Here is a 20,956-nt window from a genome sequence, read left to right as displayed (position 1 = left end):
GATTTCAGGGCTGTGTGTGTGCAGGCTGAGAGAGAGACAGACTGGGAGCAGTTCCTAAGGCAGGCTTGCTGTGCGGTGGGGTGTTAAAGTTTCCCTGGGCGGGGGGCTGGGCACCCAGGGTCCCCTCCATTTTCCCAGAGGATTAGATCTCTGCCATCAGTCGCAGAGGGTGGGATTTGTTCGGTCTCTCAAGGGCTGCCCCAATCTGCTTTGTGCTGCTTTGTGACCGACCCTCCGCCGCCTCCTCAGGCAGTCAGGGCTCTGGGCTAGACTTGCCAGCCATCATCCGCCAGTTCCAAATATCGCTTGCTGCTTCCCCTCCCCCACTCCAGGGGCATCCCGGGGTCCGTGCCCGGCGACCCCTCCCACTCTCATGGCTTGGCTTGCCCTCCTGACACCAGTAAGCCTCAGCCACCAGCTCCAGCTGCACACACTGAGGCTGGGCTCCTTAGCTTTCCCCTCCCCAGCTCCAGGCTGTCGCTGTCTCTTCGCCATCCCCACTGCAAAACCCTGGTTCCTCCCCTCCGCTTCTTAACCCCCATGCTGGTGTGTGTGTCTCTTGGCTGTGCCCAGCTCTGCCCTTCCCTGCGTCTCCTCTCCCCCAGTGCACGGCCAGCTGCTTGGGCCTCCTCCCCACCGGCTCTTCAGCTCCTGCCCTTTTCTGCCCTGCCCCCTGGCACAGCCTGCCCGTCTCCTGTGGGGCCAGGCCTTGGGCGAGCAGAGGTGCCGGGTCTCCGGGGCGCTCGGAGCAGGCGAGTAGCTGGGGGCGAGGGGAGGCTGGCCCGTGACTGGAGGAAGTGACTGTGAGCGAGGCAGCGTCAGGGCCAGCGCTCAGCAGGAAGCGTCTGCTGCAGGCGCTGAGAAAGAGAAACAAGTGTGGGGAGGAGGCTCCTGGGACGCAGGCAGGCGGCAGCTGTCCTCGGGGGGCTCCGTTCGGGGATGCGGTGGGGCCTGCACCATGGTAAGAGGCAGCCGCCCCTTGTGACCTTGGATGTGCTGTTGGCGGGCGGGGTGTCCGTCAGCACATGGCTGAGTGGGTGGGGGGTTCCACGGTGACACCTTCCTCCCCTCTCCTGGGGACCCAGTGCAGCGGGGTCCATCCCTGGCGGACGGCTGGGGGATCTCGCCAGCCTCGGTGCCAGGGATTTGTGAGTTAGTTGTGGGGGAATTGCAGCGTCTGTGAAAGGGAAGGATACGGAGAGCTCGAGAGCGACCCTCGAGCCTCACCTGCAGCCCCCCCCCCATTTTAATCCTTGGTTCAGACCCCCTAAGCCCAAGCCCCTCAAGGCTCACTGCAGCCCCCCAGCTATTCCAGCCGATGGAGCAGAGGCAAAGCCAAGCCGTGTGCTGGCAGGCTCTCTGTGCCATTGTGCCCTGTGGCCCCCTGCCAGTGTGCATTGCATCCTGGGACATGTAGTTTCCACAGGGCACGATGCTGGCGTCGGCACCGTTCTGCATCAGCCGGGCACAGCGCCTGGCCCCGCTGATTGCTGTCAGAGCCCCGGCCCTGCTTCCCTTTTCACTTATCTGTGAAGGCCGAGTGAGCAGCGAGCGGCCGGCCAGTGCCAGGGGCTTCGGTGGGGGGAGGGGGGGTCTGTGTGGCACTGGCATGGCACCAGGACAAGGCTGCCTGGTAGGAGAGAGATGAGGGGCTGAGCAGCCTGCGAGCTTTGGCCAGGGGGAGGCTCCCTTGGGGCCAGTTCAGCTGGACTGAAGGGGTTCCTGCTGCCCACCTGTGCCCTGCAGCGCAGAGGGGGCTGGACTGAGAGCAAGTCACGTTCGGGGCATGGGGACTGGTACTCCAGGCTCGTCTTCCTGCCTTAGGGACAAGCCTCTTGCTTCAAACCCAGGCTCCCCTGCAGGGCCTGGGCCGAGGACAGGCTGGCACAGCAGGCGCTAAGTGGGAGGGCCGAGGTCTCGCCAGGGCAGGGTGGTGCAGGTGCCCGAGAAGGCTGGCACCACGTGAGGTTCCAGCCGCTGAGTGAATTCTCCCCAAAGCACCTCCTCTCTGCTGCTCCCTCCATGTTTGGCTGGGCTCCAAGCAGGCCTGCCTTGGGCCACGGGGAGAGTCCCTCAGTTCTGCGGTGCCCCTGGTGTCTTGTTCCTCCTCAGAGGCAGGCTGAGCTAGGCCCCAGGGCCAGGCCTGTTCCTGCTGCCTCACTTGCGGGAGGGGGGTGCGGAGGCAGAGGGAGCCGAACGCTGGGTTTGGAGCACAGGAAACTGAGCTAAGTGTTCAATACCTCATGCTTGCTAATGGAGCATGTAATGTGCCCGGTGAGCTCATGGCCAGAGTCCTGGCACCCCGCCGGCATGGGGCCTCTGGGGCCGGGAGCCTGAGCTACTGCAGCAGTTGAGCAAATGGCTGCTTCAGAGCTGGTGCCCTGTTTACCCGTCGTGCTGCCGGGTGCAGGCTGGGCGTGTGAGACAGGGACTCTGCCGGGGGACTAATCAGGGGCTCGGTGTAGGGGCAGTTGGGGGACCGCTACGGGGGACCCAGGTGCAGCCCGGAGCAGTGTAACTCGGGGGAGCGCTCTCCCCCGTGAGTGCAGAGCTCAGTGCTCCGGCGTTGTGCTAGGGGGCTCTGCTGCAGGGAGCAGGGGGCATGTCTGAGCAGGGGTGTTCTGGCTAGTCGGCTGGCTGGGTGGCCCCATCAGCAGAGTCGCTGGACACTTCCCAGTTTAGTAATAACCCAGACTCTGCCCTCCCCACCTGCAGTAGCAGCATGGAAAGTAGCAGCAGCCAGAAGACAGAGTTCTGATTCAGCCTGGGGCTCGGCGTCTCTCCCCTCTTGTGGGAGTGAGGTCCATAGGCCAGGCCCAGCTCCCGGGAAAGTTCTGTCTCCCCCCCGGGGGATAGTTTCTTTGCTCTGGAGGAAGGTAGGCCCTGGACATAGGGAGCCAGGGCCATTGAGTATCAGGACAGAGACCTTGACCTGGCTGGAGTGGGGCATGGGCTGATGTGTCCATGTGTTGCTAAGCAGAATGGCGCTGGACTGTCCCCCAGCTGGAGGTTTTTGCGGGTCTGACTTTGTTCCTAGATCGAATGAATTGCAGTAATCAGTCCTGGAGGCTGATCTCTGTAGCCAGGTCTGTCAAAGGGCCCAGGGTGGCCCCGGGGAAGAGAATGGGGGCCCAAGGCAGCCTGGAAAGACGAGCCCCCAGTGCTGCCCCCATTGGATTTGTTGCTGGTTTGTGTGTGTGCCCGATATCCCGGGGGGCTGTGGCCTGGCCCCGATCCTGCAGCTGTTATGGAAAGAACCAAAGCGCCCCCCTGCAGCCAGCACTGCCTGCACGCGTCCTTGCTGGGGTTTGCAGAGCACGCTTAAACTTTCACTCTCTCTTGCCACGGAAACCGCTGGGCCTTTCACTCTTAACTCCTCACCCTTCCCCTCGCAGCCTCTCGCTGTGCGGGGTCTTCCTGGAGCCCTGGCAAATGGCTCCCTAGCGCCGGTGCTGAGCAGGGTGGGAGGCCTGGCCCCCCAGGCCTGGGAGGACGGCAGGATGGGACAGGAGCCTGCTGCACTGCTCCTCGCTGCCGGTGCAGGGCTGCTCACCCCTGAGCCCCAGGAGCAGGAGGCAGAGGGGGGATCAAGGCTGGGTTGGCTCTCACACCATCAGCCGGGCCCCCAGGCTGCCAGCCCTGCCCTTCTCCCCGCAGCTTGGGAGGACGCTCCAGAAGGCACACACCAGTCCGTGCAGCTGGCAGGGGCTAGGGAGCGTGACTGAGCAGCTGGCTTTCCTAGTGTAGACAGGGTCTGTCTCTCACCCCCCAGTCCATGTCGCCCATGTGCCCTGTGCCAGCGCTGGCTCTGACTCTGCCTGTCACACACACACACTTGTTTCACTTTCCCCAGTGGAGGCAGCTGGGTACGCAGGCCGGCTCCTCTTCAGTATTAACGGGCTATGAATAATGCAGGGGCCCAGCTGCTGGGAGGAATCCATGTCCCTGGGCCTTCCTTCGCTTTGGGGTTACATGACTAATGAAAAGTGCGACGAGAAGCCACAGGCCCTCCCTCCCCCGCCCTGCTGCATGCCGTTCAGCAGAGATCCACCCCAGCCACGCGGCACAGCGTGGGGAAACCTGGTGCTCCCGGCTACTCACCGGCTGGCTTTGGCAGGAGGGTCTATCCTGCTGCTACAGAGCTCTCCGGCGGCCCCACACTCAGCTCCGCGTGGCTCTGTAGCTCTGAGTGCAGAATGGGCCAGCCTGGTGCTGGGGGTGAGATGGGAAATGGGATCCCGAAGACAAAAGGGGTGCACTAGGCGCAGCTAGACCATTCTGGTATCAGGCCTCAGCCAGCCTGGCCCCACCTTTGGGGCTTTGCCCGTGCTCTCCCCAGAGGCAGGCACCATGGCGAGCAGTGCAGTAGAGATACCCGGCGGGCGGCAGATCTCTCAGGGAGGGCCGAGCACCAGCGCCCTGGCACAGCTGTCCCAGAAGGGACAGCTCTGGGATCCCATTGCATGGCCTGGCCTGTCACTCTCAGGACGAGAAGGGGGCCTCCCTTGGTGCCCCCCACTTGGGACAGCCCTGGTCCCTGGGGGAGGCTCCTGTCCCCCAGGCTGCTGGGTCGGGGGATGTGAGGAACCGGCCTGGGTGTAGCCCTGGGGTCCAGCGGGCTCAGCATTGACGCAGTGCGGTGGATTAACAGCTCACTCCTCAGGCCAAGCCAGGAGCAGAGGGCGCTTTGTGGGGAGCTGGGGTGGCTGGATCTGCTCCTGGGCCCCGGTGTCAGGAGTGGGGGGAGGGGTAGCCGGGCTCCGTGCAAAGCTGTGACTGCCTGGGGGGCGCTGAGTCTCCTGGGCTCCCTGGGGCTGCGGCAGGGTGTTGGGACAGCAGTGCCTAGTCCTACCCTCTAGCCCCCGGTGGTGCAGGCCGGTGCAGCAGGGCTGCACGCTTGGCAGGCTCCCAGCGTGAGAGAGGGAATCGGGGGTCGTTTGGTTTCCCAGTTGCTGGGGGGAGATGGGTGCAGCTCATCCCTGCAGGCCTGGGGCCTCCCGTGCAGGGGGCTGTTTGCATGGCTCATGCCCACGGCTACCCTGCTCTGACGGGACAGGCCGGCGTTACCAAGCAAGGCAGCCTGCTGGGGAGCAGAGTGGCAGATTTGCCAGGGCCGCCGGGCTGCGCGGAGATCCCCTCTGGCCTGCGCTGCTGGAGGGAGCTCAGAGTTAATGGGCGCTGCAGCCCAGCTGGGGGTACGAGTCTATGAGCCCAGGTCACGGGGCTGCCTGTCCCACGCTGCACGCGCATACCTGGCTCTGGAGTCCCATGGTTCAGGGCCAGGCTGAGACCGTGGAGAGCCTGACAGACCAAACTGCTCTTGTCATGGTGCTCGTTCTGGGTGAGGGCGGGGAGTTGCAGACACAGCCGAGGTGCGAGGTGCGTGGGTCAGAGAGGAAGCCAAGATTCAGGCTTGAGCAGCAGCGAGGCTGGTTGTGCCATTCGCCATGCTAGAGGAGGCAGGGGAGGGTGCCGGGAGAGATCAGGGGCTTTGTTGTGGCTGTGTTAAGTTTCAGTGGCAGCTGGACACCCGCGGGAGGACAGTCAAGAGACAGGCTGAGATCTTAGGACCGAGGGAGGGAGACAGGGCTGGAGCGGGCTGTGAATTTGTGAGTCATCAGTTTAAAGATAGGTGTTAAAGCCAAAGCCATGTTTGTGGCTGAGATCGCCCAGGGTGTCTGCGCAGCCCACGGAAATGAGCTTGTCAGCCTGGGTCAGGCTTGGGCTAGCAGGGCGTGGGCTAGTGCTCTCAAAAGAGCTGTGTAGACAGAGCTTTGATGCTATGGCTCGGGCTGGAACTCAGGCTCTGTAGCCCTGTTTTTAGAGTGCCCACGTGAGCCGGGCTGGGAGGCTTCCTTCTGCATGCTGCATAGACACCCCCCCAGAGACAGTGTAGAGGGAGAAGAAGAGGGGGCAAGAATGGAGCCCTGAGGGGACCCTCCCCGTAAGAGGAGAGTGGAGCAGATGAGACACCGAAGGGAGGAGGACAGGCTCATGGAAGCCCAGGCATTGCAGGGTGGTTGGCCCTGTTAAAGGCAGCCAGCCATGGCCCGGAGGGGAGCACTGGCTGTGAAGTTGGTCTCCGAAGAGGTCATTAGAGATCTTTGTGGGGGTGTCAGTGGAGGGCATGGGGCAGAAGCCAGGTTGGAGTGGGGCTGGGATAGAGTTTGAGCAGAGGACTTGAAGCCAGCAGCTGTAGACGTCTCACGCTCAGTGAGCCTGGAGGTGAGGGGCTGGGCCAAGGATGGTTTTTACGATGGGAGAAAACAAGTCACGGGCCTTTTGTGAAGGGAGTAAAATAACGGGGCAGACTCCTGGAACATCTCCAGGGAGATGGAGTTGTGTGCACGAGGCAGCGGGGGCGGTGGGGGTGTGTGTCTCCAGACAGCAGGATGAGTGTCTGGAGTCCAAGGGTTTGCTGGCTGGATTTCAGGGCAGCCCTGCACGCTGTGTCTGACAAATTCTCACCTTCCAAGTGAGATCAATTGCCTGGAACGTGGGGCTTTTCGAGAGGGGTGCAGGGGGTGTAACTGGGGTGGGGGTGGGGATTTGATCTTAGCCTGGGCTCAGGAGAGATGCCGGGCAGGGAAATGGGCCTGGCTGGGGGCTGTCCAGGAGCGGCGCCAGGGTTTTTGGCGCCCTAGGCGGGGGTCCTTCCGCGCTCCCGGTCGTCGGCAGCAATTCTGCGGCGGGTCCCGGAGCGAGTGAAGGACCCACTGCAGAATTGCCGCTGAAGACCCGGAGCACGGAAGGACCCCCCGCCGCCGAATTGCCGCCCCCCCCAAATCCTGGCAGCGGTCGCCTAAATGGAAGCGCCGGCCCTGGGGCTGTCTCCTGGGGAAGGGCTGGGAGCCCTAGTGACTGGATGGAGCCCTAGAGAACAGACTGGGCAATCCTGGCCTGAGGGGCCTTTCCCAGCTCTGGCTTCTCTGAGCCCATTAGCCATTTGAGCAGCTCTCCTTCCAGGTGGGGCTGGGTCCACGGGTCCTGCGTGGCCCTGATTTGTAAGGCCCAGCAGGGCAGGAAGGAGTGCAGGCTGGGGTGTGCTATCAGAAGGGTTCCAGTGAGCTCTGGGTATGTGCACCCTCCCACCCCTGCAGGGGTGTCACACAGCCGTGGTGCAGTGTGCAGGGTGCTGGTGTATTTACAGACCTGGTAGCCTGCACCTGCCCTTCCCCATGCGTCCCAGCAGGTGAATAATTGCTGGGTGCGGGGTCCCAGGCATGGGCTGGGCTGGGCTGTACAGTATTTATGAGCCTGGTCTCCCCAAGCCTGACCTTTTCCTGCACAAGGTGGGCATGGGGAGGGGAACAGGGTCTGCAACTCACTCTGCAGGCTGGTGTCGGGTGGTCCCAGCCCCCAGAGGCACAGATGCTTCAGAATGGGGCAGAGGGCACGCCTCCCCGCACTGCCCGCTCCCTTCGCCAGGGCCCCCCTCTGCGTGTCACTGGAGGCCTCTTGCCTGTGTGAAGAACTGGGACTGTTCTTAATGTGGTCTTTGAAGGCTGAGTGGGGAGTGTGGCTAGGATGGTCTGCATGGGGGGATGGGAGACTGGCCGAGGGAGAATACCTGAGCATGTAACATGAGAACCCAGGAAGGGGTTAGAGGCCAGGTGACACCTTTGCCCCGGAAACGGAACAAAGGCTGGGGAGAGGGACTTCGGGGCTGGCTGGTGACATGGCTGGGAGGCAGACGGGGCTCTGACCTCCCAAGGGGGCTGTGGTGCCCTGGGACCCCAAGATGGACCTAACTGAGGGGATCCTGTTGTCTGTGCCTGCAAGACCTGTCTTGGACTGTGTCCCTGTCGTCTAAATAAACCTTCTGCTTTACTGGCTGGCTGAGAGTCATGGTGAATCGCAGGAAGCCGGGGGTGCCGGGCCTTGTGTCCCCCACACTCCGTGACAGCCTGCGCCCCGTGTGACCAGCTTCAGGCTGGGGTGAGCCCTGGATCCCAAGGCCAGAAGGGACCTTGGTGATCATCTAGTCTGACTCCCATTGTAACAGCCAGAGACCATTCCCAGAGCGGCTCTTTTAGAAAAACAGCAGTCTTGATTGAAACGTGGTCAGTGATGGAGAGTGGCCCTTGGTAAATTGTTCCAGTGGATAATTACTCTCACCATCAAAAATGTACTCCTTGTTTCCAGTCTGAATTTGTCTAGTTTCAGCTATCAGCCCTTGGATCCTGGTAGACATTTCTCTGCTAGATTGAAGAGCCTGTTATCAAAGATTTGTTCCCCGTGTAGGTGCTTATAGACTGGGATGAAGACATCCCTTCACCTTCTCTTTGTTAGGCTAAATCGACTGAGCTCCTTGAGTCCATCACTATAAAGCTTTTTTCCTAACCCTTTAATTGTTCTCATGGCTCTTTTCTGACCCCTCGCCAATTTACCAACAACCTTCTTGACTTGTGGCCACCGGAGCTGGACACAGGATTCCAGCCGTGGTCGCACAGCTCCAGAGACAGAGGTAAAATAACCCCTCTACCCCTACGTGAGATTCCCCTCTTTATGCATCCAGGGATCACATTCGCCCTTTTGGTCACAGCCCACGATTGATGGCAGGTAACAGGTCTACAATTTCCTGGGTCGTCCCATTTATCTTTGTAGTAGGAAAAGAGCCTGAAACATATGGTGACGATAACACTCTTTCCATTCCAATGGTATCTCTGGAGGAGGTTAAACAGAAGTAAGGCATTTTAAACCAGCAGGACCAGATTACTTTCATTCAAGAGTTTTAAAAGAGCTGGCTGGGGATCACTGAACTGTTAATGTTGATTTTCAATAAGTCTTGGAGCACTGGGGAAGGATTTCACGCAGGCCCCAGGAGATGTCTCTGGGGTGCAGTGTGTGTGTATGTGGGGGGTCGATAGTCTATTGACCTGCTGCCTCTAGCTAGGAGCAGTCCTGTCCCCCAAGCTCGGTACAATGCAGGGGGCTCACTGCTGGGAGAGTGCCTTTAACCCCTGCAGCACTGCGTTCTCTGGCACTCTGGGAGCTGTACAGCACTAGAGGGCACTGATGGGCCCTTTCTGGTGCAGTACGTGGGGCTGCGGGGCAGGACTGTGATGCACGGTGCCGTGGCCACCCCAAGGCTCAGCCCTCCCAGAGGGTAGGTGACTCATGCAGAGTGCCAGTGAACAGGGCACCCCCCGAAGGAGGAGCCAGGGGGCAGGTGGACATGCGGCGGAGAGGACTGGGATGTGCCAATGAGGGCACAGGCCAGCTCTAGCACAGGGGTGTAGACTGGGGGCTGGGCCAAGGGGGCTCTTTGGGGATCCTTCGGGGGCTGTATCAGGTGAGGGCACGTGGGACATGGATCAAGGGGCACGTTGGGGGCCAGATTGGGGAGCACCGAGGGCAGATAAGGCTGGGTGACAGTGCTGGCGAAGGTGGCCCGAGGGCCTATGCAGCCTCGGAGCAGGGCTCTCAGCCTCTCCCTTTCTCTGTCTCTGCAGGTGGAAAGTAGTGAAGCATCCAAAGACACTGCCTCAGTCCCAAAGTGCCACCCCCCCTGCCAGGATGCTGGCTCCACGGAGCAGGTGCTAAATGGAGACCTGGAGACAGACGGTGCCCAGTGGAAAGGCCCAGAGGACAGCGACGGGACCCTGAAGGGCGGGCAGCATGGCGAGGATGAGACAGACAGCCTCCCAGACAGCGAGACGGGCCAGGCCCTGGAGAACGGGCGCTGCACCCCGAAGGACAGCCCGGATCCCCCGGCCGATGAGGGTGAGCTGGCCCCTTCCGCCCCCCAGAAGAAGAGAGGCAAGAGGAAACTCTTGGAGACAGCTGGGAAAAGTAAGACCTTAGCGTTTAGGGCTCCCGTCTATGGGGCTGGCAGGATCCAGGAATGCGGGTAACGTGACCTCTGACCTGCCCGTGGTCCTGCTGTCTCCTGCCTGTGCCCCTGTGGTGCCACCATCCAACTGATGTGCCCTGTGCGGGGGGGTCTGCTATGGAGAGCAGGGCCAGGAGCAGGCTTAAGAGGTACTCCTGGAGTCCTGGGCACCAGATGGCTGTCTGGGAGCTCAGGGACACAGTACGGGGGTAGTTTCTTTTGGCCCAATCCTCTAATTTGTCTAGGTCCCTCTGTATCCTATCCCTATCTTCCAGCGTATCTACCACTCCTCCCAGTTTAGTGTCATCTGCAAACTTGCTGAGGGTGCAGTCCACGCCATCCTCCAGATCATTAATGAAGATATTGAACAAAACCGGCCCCAGGACCGACCCTTGGGGCACTCCGCTTGATACTGGCTGTCAACTAGACATGGAGCCGTTGATCACTACCCATTGAGCCCGACGAACTAGCCAGCTTTCTATCCACTTTATAGTCCATTCATCCAGACCATACTTCTTTAACTTGCTGGCAAGAATACTGTGGGAGACCGTATCAAAAGCTTTTCTAAAGTCCAGGAATAACACATCCACTGCTTTCCCCTCATCCACAGAGCCAGTTATCTCCTCATAGAAGGCAATTAGGTTAGTCAGGCATGACTTGCCCTTGGTGAATCCATGCTGACTGTTCCTGATCACCTTCCTATCCTCTAAGTGCTTCAGAATTGATTCCTTGTGCGTGTTCCCAGCTTCCCACTGACCACCCCCACCCCATGGGCTCTGTGCTCCCAGCTGCCTCGCTGCTCCTAGAACGGGGGAGACCGAACCATTGGCGGGGTCCCCTCTCCAGTATGGGGAGAGAGTAGGGATGCACTGGAAAGCGGATGGGGAGGCACCAGTGTCAGACTGCCAGCTCTGGGCTCAGCCCTCAGTGCCCCCCTGCCCGGGGAATGGGCTCTGCATTGCTGAGATCTGGGAAGGGAAGAACCTGGAGCCGGTCCCTGGAGGGCTGTCGGGAATAAACGCTGGGTGCAGCTAATGGACATAGCTCTTGTGCGCCCCCTAGTGTTTGTGCTGTACTCAGTCATGTCAGTCATTGCTAATCCGGTTACTCCTCTTTGCCCCAGCTCTGAGATCCCAGTCACCGTCTGGTGGCCCGCAGGGAACAGGGAGAGGCAGGCCGTTGTCTTCTCGTGTTCCCTGTCCCCGAAGGCAGGCGAGTGCACGGCTTGGTTTTGAGAAGGGCTCCCAGGGCGCTGCACAGAGAGTGACCGGCTCCGATGCTTTGCTGGGGGCACAGAAAAGCCAGCTGCAGCACGTTGAGTGTGGGGACAGTTCTACACCAGCCCCGACCCAATGTCCTTTGTGTCACCTGAGAGGTGCTTGGAAGTGCGCTGGGCCTCCTCAGGAGACAGACACACGCACATGCAGTGCAGTTCAGTGAGGCTCATTGGCATGAGAAGCTCTACAGGCCCTGTCAGAGTGTAACGGAGACAGAACCCCGGAGTACAGGCTGCCCAGGCGCTGGCGTTAACCCTGCAGCCAGTCCTGACCCATCGCTGCCATCTCCGCCCTCTCTCCCCTCCAGGACCCGGTTTTCCTGCTTGCTCGTCATAGCAGAGCCTTTGCTCATTTCTGGCCACGGGAGGGTGTCTCTGTCTCCTCCTGCCCTGGGCCTGAGCTGTCTATCGCTTATGTTGGTGTAAGTCAGATGTCACTCCTTGTAAGTCCTGGAGGGGGAATTTGGTGCAGACAAGAGAAGACTCAGGCCTTCTGATGTGCTGGCTGCGGTCCCCTCCTCTTGGGTTGGACACTGCTTTGCGTCAGCTTCCACCTCCAGATCATGGCCCCTGACTGTGTTCGATGAGCATTGGCCTCAGCTTTGCACGTTCCCCGCGGCGAGGTGGGGCATTGGTACGTTCTCTCAGAGCCCGGGCTGGCGTGCTGGGCACCTTTCATGTTGGATGGAGTGGATGGTGCCAGCTTTCCTCAGGCGGAACGGGCCCAGTTCTGCTGTGCTGCCCCTGAGGCTTCCGTTGCTGTGATTGGCTGGTGAAGTGAGGCACCAGACGTGGGTGCCAAGCAGTCGAATGGGTGGGGCTGGACTGGTGGGGGCTGTGTCTAGCCCGTGGTTTCTCTGTGGCGGAGAGGCCTGCGGAGTTTTTTCTTGCAGTGCTCTCAGAGCCCGTCTGCAGCTCCCTGCGGCTCAGGGGTGCTCAATCACCTGTTTGCAATCTCTCAGCTCTCCGGTGCCCTGCAGGGCCCATGTAGCACTGCAGGTTTCTGGGAGGGGCCAGTTCCTGTGGAGACCAGCTTGCCCAGGTCAGTCACACACACAGGCTTCCTGCCCTGTGAGCCAAGAAAGCTCCTGCACTCACTGGGCAAGTTTGTCTGTAGAGGCATCAGGAGTGAGAGGAAGGTCAGGATGTGCCCCCAGTATCCCACCGCCTGCCCTCTCCCAGCACCAGCCACGGCTCTGCCTTCTGTGGCTTGTGTTCCGCAGCCAGCTCCTAAACCCCTTAGGAAACAGCTCCCAGTAGTAAGCCTCTTTCCCTCTCTGCCCGCGAGATGGGTCAGACTGGGCTCCCCGCTGGGAGAGCGCCCAGCTCCTCTCCTCCTGGCCCTGCTGGTTGGGCTGGGATGTCTTGAGATTGCCCTGGCCTAGCCTGGGGCAACCTGACCTGGCTTTGTGGTCAAAGGGGAGTTGGCAGAGCTGCGCTGAGCTAGGCTCCCAGAGCTGCACTGTGAGATCGCTGCATTCGTGCTAGTTCTCACTAATCATTATCCCAGTTATTCATGCTCCCCGGCAGAGCTGGAGCAGGAACTGCCTTCATTACCAGCCCGGGCCCAGCTAGCCTGGATCCTGCCTCCGGCTGCTCCCAGATCCCCAGTGGTCAACTGGCCTGACCTGCGTAGCACTGACCAGACACCTGCCCCCCAATAATGACCCCGAGCGGCTCCGTCAGAGAAACAGCCAGTCGGGATTTAGAATTGCCAGGGATGGAGCATCCCCCGTGGCCCTGGGGAAATGGTTTCAGTGGTTAAGGGGTGTCAGAGGAGGGTGTTCCCCGTGCTGGGCTGTGCAGGGCATGGCATGGTAGGGCTCCCTTTGCCCAGCTCCACTTTCAATGGTGCCTCTGCTACTGCTTTCAGCTGAGAGGCGGGGGGAGTGTTGTAGCTTTTATGAGGTCCGTGTGGGGCGGATGGGGGACTAGAAACCCTTTGCCAGACTGCTGCCCAAGCCCTAGCGAATCGTTGCCTTCCCTGGCCCAGTAGGGGGTGCTGTTAACCCAGGCAGGGGCTCCCTGCTCCCTGGCACTCATGGCCAGGGATCCTAGAAATCTGTTTGCCGCAGAAAAACACGGAATTTGTATTTTTACAGCGAATCTTTAGTTTTTACATTTTGTGAAAAAATAAACCCCTGTACAGTGGAACCCTGGTTATCCGATCTCATGGGGACTGGGGCCAGATCGCATCACCAGAAATGCGGGTAATCCGGAGAACGGGCCAAGATCTTTCTAGCCCTTATTTTCAGATGCGGTGGGGCTCAGGCAGCCAGCCCTACATGTCAGGCCCGGGCAGCTGGGAGTTCAGTTAATATGGAGCACCAGATAGTGGCGGCTCGGCTAAACGGGGTTCTGCTGTGTCGAATACAGACATGGAAGTATTCGGTGTATGTAAGCAATGCTATTCATTGGATTGGATTGTAATGATGGATGGCACTGCTGGTAGGTGTTGAACATTGTGTTCAGCTGACACCTGTGGATATTGCGGCTAGGGAAGCTGAAGTTCAGCGTTTCATTTTCATTGTGGAAAAACGCCAATTTGGGTTGGTTTTATCGGAGAATTTGGGGGGTTTATCACGGAAAACGGGGATCCCTGCTTAAGGCTCTCCCTGGCCTGTAATGCAGTGGAGGTGTGGCTCAAGGAGAGTCCCACGCAGGGGGCTCCGTGGCTTGGGGGGCAGAGTGGAGGACCCCCAGCAGGGATGCAGAAACCAGGGTCCCTCAGGAGTCAGCCCCAGTGCTCTGCAGGTTCGCAGTTTCCTCGCCAGCAGCCAGGCCTTGGAATTGGACCAGGGGACATTTCGGGATCTGGAAATAAGCTCAGTCCTCGCAGGCCGGAGAGATGGGCTGCTGCACCCATGGCACAAGGCCCCCACACGGCGGGAGGCCAACTGCACCTGAATAATCCAGGGGGGGGGCAGCATCAGGCAGGCTGGGGGCCCGTTGTGTTGGGCACGGCACAGACACATGGGGGCACAGTGCCTGCCCCAGGAGCTTGGGGTTGGGGCAGGGAGATGGCTACAACAAACAAGCAAAGGGGGTCAGCCAGCGCTCGGCATTCCAGTGATCATGGGGATGGAGGTGGGGAGAGCAGGCTCTGGTCCCTGGGTCCCGGTGAGGTGCTAGAGATTTCCCTCCATCAGTGCTTCTCCTGCAGAGGTGGGGGGGGGGGAGCAGCCAAGGCTTCATGGAGCCACACGTCAGGTTGTAGCCTCTGGAGCCCTTAAACCCTGGTGGTCTGAGCTGCTGTGCTCGGTGGGGAAAGTGGGGCAATAGGCAAGGCCTGGCTGCCCCTTTCCCAGGCTGCCCTCCTTGTGCTGCGGCTGGGAAGGGGATGCCTTGTGCTCGTCCCTAGCCCGTGTCAGTGGGCAGACTCCTCCCTGCTCCCCTTCCTTCCATGGCTCTAGCAGGACCTGAACCTTAACTAGACTGGGAGCTGCCTCTGCTGCCCCGGGGGCCCTGCTTCTGGTCTGGGCCTCAGGCACAACTGCAGTAAGAGTTAGTCACAGCAGCGCTGCCCAGCCACTATGGGATGGAGTGAAAAGCCTGTCTCCTGTGGCAGCTGCAGGGAGAGTATTTAATGAGGCAGATGGCACCAGCCCGGTTTGAATTGGGCCGTTTCTCTTGGGGAAGACGTTTACCAGCCCTCAGTTCTGGTCTCAGCTGAAGGCCAAGACCTCTAGCCACACAGTGCCCCTTACTGCCACCCTGGGGTTGATATTGAGTCGCAGGGAAGAGTGGCTTTTCCTGGCCTCCCTCCCCTGCCATCCACCTGTTCCCAGGGCCTCAGCTGTGACGGGAAACAGACGTTCCCCCATTGACTCGTTCGCTGCAGCGAGCAGCCCTAGGAAATCTGGTTCTTCCCCAGGATTTCTGAGCAGTGTGCTCTGGTTACTGCAGAGAGAGGCAGCAGGGCGGGGCAAGTTCTCTTTGCAAGCTGGCCTCAGCCATGTGCTCCCAGGCCAGGCAGCGCCACACTCGGAAACATCTCGACAGCAGCGCCTGCCGCGCACCTCAGGGCTTAGGTGTAACTCCCGGCTCCAGCTGATGCTCCCAGGGACGTTTCCCTCCCCCCGCTGGTTCTCAGCCTCACAGTGACGCTCCTCCGAGCTTGGATCTGCAGGGTCTGCCGGGTGACACGCAGCCTCCAGGCTGTAGCTGGCCTGGGCAGAAGGGGGTAGTACAGACCATCACCCACACCAGGACATTCGCAGCTTGAACTGTCTTGTGCTGTGACCATTCAGTGGGATTGGGGTCACCCAGCAGCACCTTCTCGGTCACTCTCCATACATCCCTCCCTTCTCCTGAGATGCTCACTGTGGCCTGTGGGCACCAGGGCGGGTTTGCAGGGGCTGACCCATGCTGCTTGGCTCTGCCCGTTTTGCGTGTCTATGTAAACATCCTTTGCTTAACTTTGCGAGGACAGCTTCTAGGAAAAGGCAGGGGACCCTGTGATCCTGGCCAGGCCGAAAACCAGCAATGACGGGGATATTCAAACCGGACACCCCAAAGGTCTGCCCAGCCAAGGGCCGCGCTGGCAGCTTCCGGGAGTCCGAGGGCTGCACCTGGCTGGCATGAACCGGAGTGGACCGCAGATGTCTTCACTTCAGTATGGAAGTGCAGCCTCCCTGAGACCGCAGGTCCCCGAGAATGCAGTTCTGCGTCTCGAGTGGCCAGGCTTGGCTGAGATACAGCATTCTCTGCTGGGAGCTGTTGTCTCTGTGGACCTTTGCCCTGCACTGGCATGAGAGTGGCTGTGGGCCCTGTGGGGCTGCCCCATGTTCCCTCAGGACCCCCTTTTGGGTGCTGGGGAAGTCCGGCTCCTTGTGGGTTTGTGGCCCAGGTATGCTGCCTCCCTGCTGTGGCCAGGGCGTTGCTTGGCTCATTGGTGTCCTGGGGCCCCCCTGCCTGCAGTGCAGGGATCTTGCCCAGTCAGGGAGGACTTCTGGAGCACGGCCTCGTCACACCGTCCTGTGCTTGGCCCCTCACCCGGCGTGTGGCAGTGGAGCGGAGACGCGTGCCCCTAGTTTCTCCCCACTCCCTTTCAGTGGCTTTGGGGCGCTGTTATGCCCAGGCCCTGTCCTGCTGCTGTGGGAATGCCCAGCGGTAGCTCTCCCTAAGATCCTGAAGTGGCCTGCTGTGATGGGTCTCTCCTGGGGGATCCAGCAGGTGTAAGGGGGCCTGGGAGCTGGGGCTGGTGCTTGACAGGGAAGGGAGACTGAGACGGGTGCTGGAGGGCCCTAGGCTAAGGGAAGCGGGCACTCTGGGATGGCTGAGATGTGGGAGCCTCAGGCATAGCTTGTTTGCCTTCCCAATGGCATTTTCCTGGGAGTCTCATCAAACCTAGAGGGGGTGCTGGGGATCTGCGGTAGGCTCTGGGGTTGTTAGTCTGCAGCTGGCAGCAAACAGCCTCATTAAGCTGCTGACCACAGAGGTGTGTGGGTATAGCAGGGAGGGTGGGTCGGAGTCAGGGCTGGTTGTTGGTTCATCCCCTGAGCATCTGAACGGCCTCTGAGCCCATTTCCCTTCTCGATGCGATTTCGGGGCCGCATGGGTTGTAGGTAGGTGCCAGCCCCTGGCCCATCTCTGCCCATCTCTGCCCTAGCTGCCTGCCTGCCTGGAGCTGCCTCAGCTCAGCGTCCCCATCAGGAAAGGCAGGATAATGCTATGGGCGGGGGTGAGTTGTGGGTGGGGGCTCTGGTCCGTGCTCTTGTACCTTGAGGCTGCGCTGTCCATTTGGGCAAACGAATCCCCTCCCCAAGCCGTGACACCTTCCTGCTGCGCTGTCGGATCACCACGGCCGACCCAAAGAGGTGGGCACTGGGACTGCGTCAGCACACCCCAAGCCAGTGGCCGTGCAGGGCTCTCCGGGAGGGCCTGCCTGGGAAAGGTGTGACTCTTCTGGGAATTCAAAGGGGGCTCAGCTGGGACAGCAGAACTTCAGCAGGCCTCCGGAGGATGATTTAGTTGGGGATTCGTCCTGCTTTGAGCAGGGGGTGGGACGAGATACCTCCTGAGGTCCCTTCCAACCCTGATATTCTATGATTCCCAGCGGAGAGACCACTTGGGGCTTCTTCAGTACAGAGATGGGGTTCCCATCCCACCCCACTGGTCCCTGCAGAGACCTGGAAGGCGTCCAAAATACTTGGATCTGGATGATCAGCGCTTTCCCTGCAGGGTGGCCCAGGGCTTGGGGGAGGGGCTCTGCAAGGGACTCTCATACCTGGGAATGCTGCTGCATTGGGGCCACATTTCTGAGCCGCAGGGCCCTGCTGGGGGGGTGGGGGGGGCTTCTGCCACGCAGCCCACAGGAGCCACTGCTCCTGCATGGCTGAGCAGGGTCTGCCATGGGCCCCAGCCTTGAGGCGGGGCGGAGGGGTGCAACAGGGGCTCAGGTCTGACCCACTCCCTTGCCCCGCTCTCTGGCTCACTCTGGCAATGGGAGCCAGGCCAGTCTAGGCTGGAAGAGGCGTCAGGGTGCTGGTGCTATGGGACCACTCTGCCCGCTTGGGCATGGAGGCCCAGGGAAGGCAGGGAGGCTGGTATGCAGCCACGGAGCAGAAAGGAACCAGCTCAGACTCCTTCAGCCCCCCTCGAATGATCGCCTTTCACTCGGGCCTGGGGAGTCCCCTCCTCCCTTCAGAGGAACAGACTTCAAAGCCAACAGGGACCACTAATGTCCTGTGTAGCTCAGGCCAGGGAAATGTCACCCACTTACCCCTGTATTGAGCCCTGTAACTCGGGTTTGGCTAAAGCAGCTTCCAGAAAAACAGCCAGTCTTGGTCTGGAGAAATGGAGACTCCACCACTGCCCTTGGTTAACCGCCCTCGCTGTTACACCTGTGTCTTCTTTCTAACTGGCATGGGCCTGGCTTTAGCCCCTCTGCACTAGCTCAAAGAGCCCTCCAGTACCCACACCCTGTAATCAGCTCACATCTCAGTCTTCCTTTTGAGAAGCTAAAGTGGGATCTCTACGGTCCGCACTTAAAATTTAGATTGATTGAGTTACGGCGCTCAGGGGGGGTGAGAAATTCATCCCCACCCACGAGCACCAGAGTTAAACCAAACTAAGCCCTGGGACAGGTGCGGCTGGGTCGGTGGGAGAATTCTTCTGTCTAGCCCCGCCTCCTGGGGAGGGGGCTCACCCTTTTCCGGCGCTGGAGGGTGTGTCTGCACTCTGCTGCTGTAGCACTCGGCATGGACCATTGCCTAGTCTCTCGCCGTAAGGCATTTTCTCCAGCCTTCGAATCATTGTGTGAGCCAGATGCATCCACGACGCTGTGTCTCCATAACTCTAAAGCTTTACTCCCCTTTCCCTCCGCGGCCAGGCGTAGAGCCGCAGGAATCGCAACGCCACATCAGACCCCAAGTCCCTCTAGTCCAATGGCCCATCTCCAGCAGTAGCCAGAACCAGGTGGTTCAGAGGAAGCACAGATCAAATAACCTGTCCCCCACGTTAGGTCGCATTCTGGTCTCTATGACTAGAGATTGGCGTAAGCTCTGAAGCATGACGTTTAGTGGCCCTTCCCAAATGTTTGGTGACATTAGTTAGGATAATTGCATGGCCTTGTTATCCACAGAAACACCCAGTCCCCTTTTGAATCTTGCTAAGTTCTTGGACTCAGTGTCTTCCCTGAGGCAGTGAGCTCCACAGGCTAAGTACATGCTGTGTGACAAAGTACTTCCGGTGGTGGATTTTGAGTCCCCCCCCCTTTTTATTTTATGTACTGTACCCTCAGTCTTGTGTTATAAGGCAGGGGGAAAAGATACTCCTGATCTCCCTTCTCTGCATACATACATTCTCTCATAGTCATATTGACTTCATCATGATGTTGACGAGGAGGCATTCTGGTGTGATGGGGGAGCAGAGCCTGCAAGAAGGCCGACATGGGATCCAATCAGAACTTAGTAATAGCCAACATAAAGACCAAACTGTGAAGCAAGAAATGCCCAGCAAGTATGGTGCACTTCTCAAGGCAAGACGTGGTGTTTTGCTCTATGTTCTTAACCTCTTCTAATGACACCTCAATCTGGGACAGTTCCTCAGATTTGTCACCGAAAAAGACTGTGTGGCGATCTCCCGCATGTCCTCTGCAGTGAAGACCGATGGGGTTGTGAGGGGACACCACATTCCATCCAGGGTGGCTGCATTTGCCAGTTGATTTTCCAGTCACATGCTCTCCTGATACCAGCATCCTCTCTCTGGGACGTCTTTAATCGCTCTTGGGTCCATTCCTGCAACCCCCCTCCCCCCATTGTTCCAGTGGATGAACCAGGGACATGGGCGCTTCTGCACATTAGAGGAAGAGAGGCACACCCATTCTCCTGGGGAACTCATGCCTTGCTCTCCTGCGTGGGGCAATGTTTGCCATCAGCCTCCCACCAAGGCCATCAAGACCCTGCTTAGGGAGTGTGAAATCATAGCACTGCAGTTTCTCCAACTCTCTGGCATGCTGTGCCTCCAGATCGCGGGCTCTAAAGCGCCAGTGCAGGGAAGCAGGGTCCGTCCTGGCCGTAAACGTCAATACTTTGCCTCTCACCCCATAACAACTTAGCTTCGTGTGCTGGCCCTTGTCAAAGGCCTTTGGACAGTCCAGTCACAGAGTTTAAGGCCAGAAGGGACCGCCCGACTACGCAGTCTGACCTCCTGTATAGCACAGAGCATGAACACCACCCAGCCTCCGCACACTAACCCAGCAACCACGTTCGACCAAAGGACTGCAGCCCACAGGAGACGAGGCCGTGACGTGCCACTGGGAGAGCCTAGGAGGGGGCCAGGTGCACCAGTGCCTGCAGCCCCCACCCTGGCAAGTGAATAGGGTGAGAGACACCCAGACAATCCTGGCAAGTGACCTGCACCCACACACTGCAGAGGAAGTCTCTGCCAGTCTGCTCTGGGGAAGAATTCCTTCCCGACCCTGCATACGGTGATCAGCTAGACCCTGAGCATGTGAACAAGAACCAGCCAGCCACGCACCTGAGAGATCGCTCAGAGCCCTGACTCACCCCGCCCAGTGTCCCATCTCCAGCCACGGCCATCCCTGATGCTTCAGAGGATGGAGATAAAAAACCAAAACAAACCCCGAATACAGCAGGGAGCAAAAAATTCATTCCTGACCCCTACAGGGTTGAAACCCTGAAGCATGAGCTTTAGGAATATAACACAAACTGGGCTGTTCAGTCCTGCCCCCTACCATCGCAAACAACGCCATCATCTAATCCCACTCAGAAACATGTCCAGCTCGCTCTTCAAACTAGTTAAGCTGTTTGTCCCCAGGACTCCTACTCACCCCCTGATGGTTAGAAACCTTCTAATTTCCAGCCGGAATTTGTTCCTGGCCAGTTTAGCCCCATTTGTTCTTGTGCCAGCATTGTCCTATAGCGTCACTAGCTCTTCCCCTCCCTGGGGCGTGCCCCCTGCTGTGTTCATGGTGTGCAGTGAGATCCCTCCAGCCTTCTGCTGCTGGACTGAATGTCACGGAGTCCCCGGGCGATGCTCTGGAACTGCTCCCCACAAAGCCAGGCAGGACTCTGGGGAGCCTCCTCTCCCATGGAGCAGACTGTCTTCAGGGCAAGAAGCTCACACGGCTTCACCTCCTGGGTCTCTCCTGGGATCATTCAGCATATGCCCCTCCGTGCGCTTCCCACAGCGAGTCCGCTCAGGCGGGGTCCCGGGGAAGCCAAAGGGTTCTGCACCCCCCACTTCGCAGTCAGACGTGACTCTCAGCCAGCCTGTAAAACAGAGGTTTATTAGATGCCAGGAACACGGTCTAAAACTGAGCTTGTAGGTACAGCGGCGAACGGGACCCCTCGGCCGGGTCCATTATGGGGTTCAGAGAG

At 59.5% G+C, this 20,956-nt stretch overlaps 1 protein-coding gene across 1 annotated transcript in view; it reads left to right on the top strand.

The window, feature by feature from the left end:
* Positions 1–897: 897 nt before the first annotated feature.
* The window catches only part of DNMT3A (DNA methyltransferase 3 alpha), a 125,722-nt gene continuing 105,663 nt past the window's right edge, over positions 898–20,956 (top strand). The window contains exons 1-2 of the mRNA XM_065400610.1: positions 898–961; positions 9,456–9,795. Of these exons, the coding sequence (XP_065256682.1) occupies positions 959–961; positions 9,456–9,795 (343 nt within the window). The 5' untranslated portion in view covers positions 898–958. The remainder of the gene's footprint in view (positions 962–9,455; positions 9,796–20,956) is intronic.

This window comes from Emys orbicularis, chromosome 3, assembly GCF_028017835.1.
Source record: "Emys orbicularis isolate rEmyOrb1 chromosome 3, rEmyOrb1.hap1, whole genome shotgun sequence".
NCBI lineage: Eukaryota > Metazoa > Chordata > Testudines > Emydidae > Emys > Emys orbicularis.
This window is presented reverse-complemented; position numbering and strand designations above follow the sequence as displayed.